Below are 9975 nucleotides of genomic sequence, written 5' to 3'. Positions count from 1 at the left end.
CGGACGCACAACTAGATGATGCCTTCAACCAAATCGAGGAGATGGAGGCGAACGTAGACGCATTAGAGGTACGTTCAAAATGTTTAGTTTCAAAACTAAAAATCAAATCGGAAGATAATCAGGTCGCTCAACCTGCAACCGTGAAATTGCCGGAGATTCCTTTGCCGAGTTTTTCGGGAAATCCGGAAGAGTGGAGCTCATTCAAATCGGAGTTCAAATCTTTAATTATAGACAATGAATCACTGAATGAAGCTCATAAACTTCACTATCTTCGAGCCTCGTTAAGAGGGGAAGCGAAACTTGTCGAAACGGTCGACGATACCTTCGACTCGCTTTTCGGAGAATTAGAGAAGCGATTTGAAAACAAAAGGTTCATCGCTGACACACATATCAACGCTATTCTTAACCTTGAGAAAATACATCATGAATCAGCTAAAGAGCTTCGAAAAATGATGAATACTATCCTGAGACATCTCAGAGGGCTCAAACTTGTAAACCTTGAGATGAATAAGCTAACTGAGATACTGCTTGTTAATGCTATTTTGCCTAAGCTAGACCGTGAGTCACGCAAGCAGTACGAAATGTCGCTGAAAAACACGGAATTTCCCGAATGGGAAGATTTCGTTGACTTTTTGCAAAGAAGGAGCCAAGTGCTTGAAAATACTCAACGAGTTTCCTACGCGAAATCTAAATTCGATGCATTTTCAAAACCTAAAAGTCTGATAGCCAAAGCGAATGCAATGCAAAATTCCTGCCCCATTTGCGGAGAGAATCATCCAATTTATAAGTGTAGAACTTTTCATAGCCTTTCTATTGAAGAGAGAATATACGAAGTAAAAAATAAAAAATTGTGTTTTAACTGTCTGGAATCCCATAGAGTAGTCGAGTGCGGCAGCGATAAGAGATGCCGTATGTGTGGGAAGAAGCATCATTCGTTAATCCATAGAGAGAATGCACAACCACAAAAACCAAAACAAAATGAGTCCCCCACTGAAAGAAAAGAAATCGGGGCTTGTGAGACCAAGAAAGAGAAAACGACAGACTCATGTGCCGCATCTTCCAGTGTTGACAATTGCTTACATTCGAGCGAGAAAGGGATGCGTTCTGTTGTCAACAGCAATAGTTTAAATCCAGAGGCCAGCTGGTGGGATGTTTCCAATACGCGCTTTACTCGACGCCGGCTCTCAAGTCAGTTTTGTCAGCAATGAGGTGGCAGACTCTTTACGACTTCGGAGAGACACTGTAAACGTTCCTATTGCAGGACTGAATGACTCTATTCTGAACATAAAGAAAAAAGTAACAACGCTAATCGCTAACCGCGAAGGGGACTATAGTAAAAAGCTCGATCTTTTAGTTGTTCCCAAGATAACAGATTTAACGCCGTCAAAGCGTTTGGATTTGACCTGCGTTGAACTTCCTAGAAACTTGAGTTACGCGGATCCCAACTTCAATATTCCGCAAAAAATAGACGTATTGCTGGGTGCAGAAATATTTTACGAGTTATTGAAGAACAACCAAATAAAATTGAAAAATGAGCCTATCATACTTCAAGCATCTGTGTTTGGTTGGATAGTAACAGGGACATTCCAGAATGCGGTAACCTACAACAATCTCCATTGCCATTTAACGAGTTATCGGGATGAGGTTGAAAAGGGTTTGGCAAAGTTCTGGGAACTGGAGTCAATTGGGATAATGGATGATCCTAAATTCAAGGAAACCGACGAGGCCAAACAGTTGTTTGACAAAACAGTCTGTTTCAAAGACGGACGATATGAAGTTAGCCTACCATGGAAGAGAGATTGGATAGAGCTAAATGATAACTTTAGTGTCGCAGAGAAACGGTTACAGAGCCTTCTCAAGAGAATGCGGTACGATCCGACTATGTTTGCTCAGTAACGTGAAGTACTAGACAATTACTTGGATCAAGGGATTATAGAGAAAGTACCAGACGCGGAAAACACTGATGGAAAACCAGTATATTACTTGCCACATCAAGCAGTATTTCGAGCAGAAAGCGTCACGACAAAAATGAGAATTGTATTCGATGCAAGCTCTCACAAACCAGGTGAACTGTCCTTGAATGACTGCCTTTGGACAGGTGTAAACTTAAACCCGAACATTTTTCATTTGTTGACGTACTTTCGTCTCAACAAAATCGCGTTTCTTGCAGATGTCGAGAAAGCATTTCTACAGATTTCTCTTGCGGAAAAAGAAAGAGATGCAGTGAGGTTTCTATTCACCAATGCAAGGTGCATCAGCGATCATGCCAACGTGCAAGAGTTTCGATTCAAAAGAGTATTATTCGGCGTCAATGCCAGCCCATTCTTACTTGCTGCTACGATCAAAACACACATAGAAAAACAACGCGACAATTATCCAGTTGCAACTCAAGTGCTCGACACCTGTGTTTACGTCGATGATCTAGTGGCTGGAGAAGACAGCGTGGCAGAAGCATGGCGAGTCTCTCGGGAAACTAGAGAGATCATGAGAGGTGCCAACATGAATCTTCGTAAATGGATATCTAACGATCCTAGGCTGATTCATCTATGGAAGAAAGAGGGATTTGACGTCCATCCTCAGCATACAGACGGCATCAACATGCACAAGGTTTTGGGATTGTCATGGGATGCTTCTCATGATTATCTAGCCATGGATATCATGGACCTTGTGGAATTCCTGAAACAAAACAAAAATACGAAACGCTTCTTATTGCGAACAGCAGGTAGAATCTTCGACCCCATTGGGCTTCTTACCCCCTACACGATTAGACTGAAGTGTTTATTCCAAGAACTGTGGCTTCGAAAATTGCTATGGGACGATGAGCTTCCAGAGGATGTCAAGGAGAAATGGATTCAGTGGTGTTCGGAACTTCCCCGCCTATCCGAACTACAAGTGCCGAGGGTCATTCTCGATCTTTCTGAAGATGACTCGAATGAAATAGAGATTCATTGTTTTTCAGATGCCAGTCAAAGAGCCTACGGAGCAGCGGCGTACCTCAGAGTCCGGTTCAGGGACCATATTTCCGTGAACCTGATTGCTTCCAAAAGCAGAGTTGCGCCACTGAAGAACCTTTCTCTACCGAGGTTGGAGTTACTCGGAGCACTACTCGCGGCAAGATTGACCTGCGAGATTGAGAAAGTCGTGAGAAGGAAAAGACCATGTAAGACCTACTTCTATTCCGATTCACAGATCGTATTGTTGTGGATAAAGGGTTCAGTAAAAAGATGGAAACCATTCGTCGCAAACCGTGGAAATCCAAACTTTGACAGAAAAAACTGTTGGTTCCACTGCCCTGGGAAGGACAACCCAGCCGATTTGGTTACCAGAGGCATCAGTACTGACGCCCTTTTGCACAGTGACAGATGGTGGACCGGACCGAGATTCTTGATGAGAGAAGAGCTTGCTTATGAGGACTCACCACCTGTGGTTACCGAACTGTTTGAAAGTGAGTACTCCAAAGAACTCAAAAAAAATTCGAACAGTAATTTTGAGGACACTAACTTGTCTTTGACTCTAACTACCAAGAGTTCTCTCATTGAATATATCTTAAAAATTAACAGTAGTTACGTCACAATATTACGTATATTGAGTTTTGTATTAAGATTTGCCTATAATTTGAGATCTTGTGAAAAACGAGCAGGTAACTTAATGAGACAGGAAATACAATTTTCTGAAAATCTCCTGATAAAAATCATTCAAGGGTTGGAGTTTAAGGAAGAAATCGAAAGGCTTAAGAGGGGAGAGGCTCTAAAGGGTAACTCCAAGTTAGCTTCCTTGAACTGTTTCTTGGATGATGATGGTATTTTGAGAGTTGGTGGAAGACTTCAGAATTCCGATCTAAATACCAACAGTAAATTTCCCATGTTATTGCCAGCTAACCATCCTCTCACCATGATCATATTGAGATACCACCATTTAAAGTATTTGTATATTGGTGCACAGTCGTTATTATATCATGTGAGACAAAAGTTTTGGCCAATCAATGGTAGAAATCTTTGTAGGAAGTTAGCAGGAGGCTAATATGAGTACAAGAGTGTCTTATTTGTTTCAAAAACAAGCCTGTACTGTTAAAAGTTGACAATTTACCAAGCACTCAATGGAGTACTGCTAGGATCACCGAAGTGTTCCATGGCAACGAAGGAAAGATAAGAGTTGTAAATATACGTTTGCCCAGTGGCAAAATTTTGAAAAGAAGTGTGAGAATTATTTGTGTTTTTTTTACCTATTGAGTAAGAATTATTTTTGCATTTGTGTATAACATGTTCTAATGTATTTGTATTGTATATTCATTTCATTCACTTATTCAGGGCATTAATTTTTATTGCGTTATTCATTCTATTTTGAAAAATTTTGTATTGTATGTATTGTATAATTGATAATTGAAATTATGTAATTTCAATCGGCGGGAGTGTTAAGACCGCCAAGCTGCGCCATGCGCCAAAACCCTCCCACTGCGTGGGAGTAGAGGAGAGTTGCTGCCTTAGCACGAGAGAAAGAGCACGGGCCTTCCGTCGCTCTCTTGAGTAATGTTCTAATAGCATAAGAATAAAGTTGTTTAAGTTTTCAAAGCCTTCTTCAGATACAGTCCACTTGCTTGAGCAGAGTCAGAACAGTTAGTATAAAAAAAAAAACTATTGCAATTTTTCTAGATTTACGCAAAGCATTTGACAATGTAAACCATAATATACTCTTAGAAAAAATATATAAATCTGGAATTAGGGGAATTTTTCCTATAACGGGTTTAGAAGCTTTCTTTATAACAGAAAACAAGCAATCAAGATCGATAATCATACCGGCTCGTTTAAGGAAAATTTAAGTGAGGTCCCCCAAGGATCTGTACTTGGCCCTTTATTATTTTTGATTTATGTTAATGGTATTCAACATTTACAATTAAATGGAAATATTATAAGTTAAGCGCATGATACAGCAATAGTTATCTGTGATCAAAATCAAACAACTCTCAAAATTAAAGCGGAATCTGATCTGGTTAAAATGCAATAAACTAACTCTTAATCTAAAGAAAACCGAATTCATTTATTTCCAATTATACTCAACTATAAAACAGAGAACCTATCATAATCCGGTGCCATACAAATGACTGCCCACGAGAAAATTGTGCTTGCGAACAAATTTCAGAAACGGATGAATTCAATTATCTGGGTATTATCTTCAATGAAAACCTTAAATGGAAATCCCAAGCTGTAGCTATAAGTAATAAATTAAAGTTTATTTTTCAACATAAGAATCCATACATTAAAAAATATTGTCTCCCAAGTCTTTCTTCGATAAATTTATTTCGCTTGGGTACTGTCAGTTATACAATATGCTATCACAGTTTGGGGTGGTGACTACGAGACTAATGTTAACATGGTTAGAAGCTCTTTGCAAAAAGTAATCAACGATGTATCCCAAAAAAATTTCATGATCCAGGACTGCACAATAATGACTGTAGATTTAATACTCAGAAACTTTATCTTTATAAAACAATTTTATTCATAGTGAAAAACCCTGTGCATGGGGTTCAAATTAAAGCAAACAGTGAGACAAGGAGGATTGGAATCTTATACGAAGTGATAAAATCAAATAAAACTATAATACAGAAACAGTTTTCATACATCGCACCTAAAGAATATAATAATATCTAAATCATCATATAAAATTCGAAAAATGTATCAAAAAATTTAAACGATTACTAATTAATGATATCAATCAAATTTTTTGAGTAACAAGTAGAATGCAATCTGTCTTTCTCACTCTTATTTTTTTGGATATCTTATATTTGACTGTATTTATGCTTTTTTTGAAATCTGATCAATTTTAAATTTCAGTGAGCATGATAAATTTATGGTTGCAAATTAATGACATCAATTTCTCAATGTGCAAGCATAGCGAATACTAATTTTTATTTACTCAAGTCAAGATATGTTTTCTGTGTTTTTACTTTGTTGGTCTGTTGCCAAGTACTATCTATTAATGAACCCTGGACGGATCGTATGATCCCTTGGGTTAATATTGTAATGTAATATGTGTGTTTGTTATTTGTGTCCTGTATTTGTCTTGATGTGTTAGTTAAATTTCAAATTTAAAAAAAAAATTCTAATTTGGTTACGCGAAGTTTCCAAACGGTGCGGTTCAAACATGTTTATTCCTTCACAATGGTTTGTCTATCTCTTACGGTTCCATTATATAGAGAAAACCCGGGCAGCGCCGTGTATTATAGCTAGTTATTGACATTGCTACAAAAGTTATTCTTCGATAAACAAATGCTTATTTTCCTGTGAATCAATTTATCTTTTCTTTTCTTCGAAAAATATTCCTCTTTTGTTTATCTGTAGAAATTTTACGTTATCTAACGTTATTATTATCTTATTTTGCACGAACTGTTTGAAACATTATAATGAGTAACAATATTTTTCCGTTCAAGAAACAAAAACTTGCCGTTTGTGTCGTACAAATCTCATCTTGCTCATTTTACTAATGATTTACCTGAGGAAAATCTGGAATAAAATATCGAACAAAACTAAGGCTCACTAAGCTAATTGGATCCGAAAGTTTCAATGGTGAAAGAAAAAACTAGATGAATTGCGTTCAAAACTTTGTTTCCTTAACTTCTAGATTGGATTTTTTTCTCAGATGTTTATCATATAAATGAAGGGAAAAAATTCCCCCGAATATACTTCTGTCTTCAAAAACAAACTATATTGTTAAAAACGCCAGAACGTCTCATATAGGGAAGAATCAAACTGAAATGAGTGTAAGGCATTCAGTTTCGAAAAATTAATTAAAGTTTTACTCTTATATGTTTGATGTATAACAAGGGAAAGGTTTAGATGCTTGTTTCAGTGTACTTATAAAGTTGCAAGCTCAGTTTTCAAAATTCTACAGTCCGGAACCAAAATTTCACGGTAAAATTTGTGTGTGTGTGGGGGGGGGGGGGGATCGGGGTTAGTTGTCATTAAAAGGCAAAAGTTGATATATATCTTTTCTTTTCTTCCGTAGTGAGCAATTAATGCTAATATTGCCACTGTCAAACCACCTGATGGTGTTGCATCATCCACTGTAGTTTTAGTGTGATGGGAGCTATTAGGCAGGAAGGATAGCAAGTTTCCTGATTTCATGCTAGGAAAAAGGTGTTTTTTTTTCACCATTTTCAGACATTTTCAACAGTTGTGATGCATAGTGTGGTCGATAACGTTTTGCATTCAACGTGCTGAAATGCTTTATGAAATCTTTTGTGGATCATGCGTGAGGCATTTTGCGGAGCAAGGACCTCTCGTGTAAAGAGTTATGTTGGGGCAAGTTGGCGTACCAGCTGAGAGGGATGTTAGCATAGAACACGTGTCACATTTGCCAACTTACCGCGATTCGGTATAACCGCAGTAAAATTTTGAGAAAATTACAACCACCAGTTCAAGTTAGCGGTCGGTCTAATTTCTTGTTGGACATGGAGTTGTGAATGGTGACCTCCTGGTTCTTTTTAGTTTTTTTGTAACTTTTCTCTTTACATTTATTTTCTACGTCAAAATATTTAGTGCTTGATGTGCACATAATTTTTTTCTGCATTGAAATAAAAGTTTTGTAGTTACTAACTTACATTTATTTCTCAGATGACTATCAACCATCATGCTATACCAACATATCCCAGAGGTCGTGCCAACTTGCCCCACCTCTGTGGTAAGTTGATAAACATAGTTTTAATAATTTTTCAAACCTATTTGGTGAAATGAGAATAGAATTTTAAATTGATATTTTTTCCGCTATCCGCAGCCGCGGTCACATATTCTGCAAGTATTAGAGAACACAAAAATAGCGAAATGTAAAAGTAAAAACCATGCCAACATTCTCCGGTCTCCCCTATAGCTTTCAAATTTTATTCAAAGTTCTTCTCCAGTACATCAGTACTAGAACAAAATTTCTTAAACTGTACTATATTTTGAATGTCACGGGAAACATCAATATAGTTGTTTTGTCTTTAACCTCACGTACATGTGGAACTAGGCTATTTAAAACGAAAACATAAAGGAAATATTTTTATAGATGCTATTTCCATTGTAACAGGTTTTTTCAATAATTATTTGAGTCTCAGTAAGATAAAACCTGGGAAAATGATTGAATGCATTCAAATGTGCTTCAATAAACCCCTGAAATGTCGAACAGAAACGATTTTTTTGGAAGCAAAGATAACTGTGTTGTAGGCTTGCATGAAATAGCTGTCGGAGTGGTCTTAAAGAAATCGGAGTGTCTCAAAGAACTGCCCTATGTTAATCTTCTTCAGCTGCTGGTCCATGAATTGGTACCGGCACGTGGACGTTTTCTGCAGTTCGTGAATTATTTTGCCCAATTCATCAATTCGTATTGCGGCTACGTAACCATAGATTTCTTGAATATCATACCTCTCTACATTGGCTTTTATTTGTCTTAGCCGCCAAGAAGTCCCTAGATCATTTATATTCATTCATTACTTGCTGATTCAAAATTATTTTCCCGACTCACTCATTTTTTGCGGTCAGCAAATATGTCTGTCATTTCTACTAGGCAGCGAAACATTTCTCCTAATTCATATAGCCTTCAGCAAGCTTGGAAAAAAATATTTATATTTATCTATTTTGTGCCGGTCCGGAAATAATTTTCCTACTTATCTATTTTATACTGAGTAGTTGCAAAATCGTACAATTACTTTCACCGGTCCGCAGTTTTAAAAATGTTGAAAAGCCCTGTGTCAAGCCCCATACTTTTCACGCTTTTTTATCGATGGACTTGATCAAATTATTGCCGGAATTTTCATAAATTTTGCAGAAGAATTAAAGTTAATGAGTGCAAGCCGGGAATCTTAGTGATTGGTTACTCCAGACCAAGTAATGCACATATCAGAGAAAGTATGTCGGGCCATCACCATTTGATCTATATCAAATTCAAATCCATGTTTACTTTTCCGTGTTGCTTTCTCCAACTACATTCACTATAAATTAATGACATTTATTATAATTATTATATTTAAAAAATATTTTGTTTAGAAGGAGAAATACTTGGTAAGAATGATATTTTGCCAAATTCCATCATTCGTGTTTATGATCTCTTCATAGATGACATCTCTTGAATAGAATAATTCTGGTAAATATCCTCAGTTCATAGTGAATTTTATATGGAAAACTGTGTAAGTCATATCACTTCTCGTTTCATTCCCTAAAACAGTTGCAATAACTTACTGATATTCGAGTCTTTCGATAGTATATACTTATATATATATATAAATATTACGTAAAATTATAGAAATTTTAGAAAACAAAGTCTCTCTTATTTCGTCTTCGGGAATGTTGTTTTGCAAACATGCTCAGTTTCCGATTCTGAAGAAGTTCCTTTTTCCTGTTTTCTCTCATCTCGTATACCTGGGTTTTTTTTAAATAGTTTCCTTCAGACAGATTAAAAAAGAAATAAAACTATTTGTTGGTACAACATATCGAAAAACATATTTTTTCTTTTTTTCCTCTTTCTGGAAAACACAACCACATAAGAAAATTGTGGGTTTCCTTTTTACAGACAAAAGTACGGAATGAGTTTTCCGATTTTGGTTTCTCTCTGGTTGTTTCAATTTTATTTATTTTTGTGCGTGTGTGCATATATATATATACAGACATATATAATAATAACAACAGGATAATAGTAAAAAGATTTTTCTTTTTGGACAAAAAGGAGCGAAAAGCGATGAAATAAACCGAAAGCCGAGGTTGTTTTCTTCAAAGGAAGAAAGAGCATGAAATGTTAAAACTGATAACATCGTGGGCTGAACTGAATCTTTCCTGCACGTGAGGTTTTTGTTTTGCTTTGCCTTCTACTTATTTCTATATTATATTTATGAAAAAATGAAAAAAATAAATATATTTGACAAAAAAAAAAAAAAGAATCGGACCATCCCAAAAAGTCTTAGATATTGAGTTCATTTTTTTAATAAAACAATAATATAGAGGATAAAAACGT

At 36.4% G+C, this 9975-nt stretch overlaps 1 protein-coding gene across 1 annotated transcript; it reads left to right on the top strand.

Annotated features, from left to right (window-relative positions):
• The first annotated feature begins 2028 nt into the window (after positions 1 to 2028).
• On the top strand, positions 2029 to 7678 carry LOC149068652 (uncharacterized). Its single transcript, XM_089251181.1, has 3 exons — positions 2029 to 3445; positions 3701 to 3850; positions 7608 to 7678. Exons 1-3 carry the CDS (start codon positions 2029 to 2031, stop codon positions 7676 to 7678), a joined length of 1638 nt encoding a protein of 545 aa, XP_089107307.1.
• The last annotated feature ends 2297 nt before the right edge of the window (positions 7679 to 9975 follow it).

This window comes from Pholcus phalangioides, unplaced genomic scaffold (genome assembly GCF_987345545.1).
Source record: "Pholcus phalangioides strain wild (caught in Gottingen) unplaced genomic scaffold, Ppha-v1.0 ptg000024l_1, whole genome shotgun sequence".
Taxonomy (NCBI): domain Eukaryota; kingdom Metazoa; phylum Arthropoda; class Arachnida; order Araneae; family Pholcidae; genus Pholcus; species Pholcus phalangioides.
The sequence above is the reverse complement of the archived record's forward strand: the minus strand, read 5'-3'. Positions and strand labels throughout refer to the sequence as shown.

Coding starts and splice junctions, on each gene's coding strand:
- LOC149068652 (XM_089251181.1), top strand. CDS start 2,029: ATGAGAATTGTATTCGATGCAAGCTCTCACAAACCAGGTGAACTGTCC. Junction 3,446..3,700: donor GGTTACCGAACTGTTTGAAA/GTGAGTACTCCA, acceptor AAATCATTCAAG/GGTTGGAGTTTAAGGAAGAA. Junction 3,851..7,607: donor TTCCGATCTAAATACCAACA/GTAAATTTCCCA, acceptor TTTATTTCTCAG/ATGACTATCAACCATCATGC.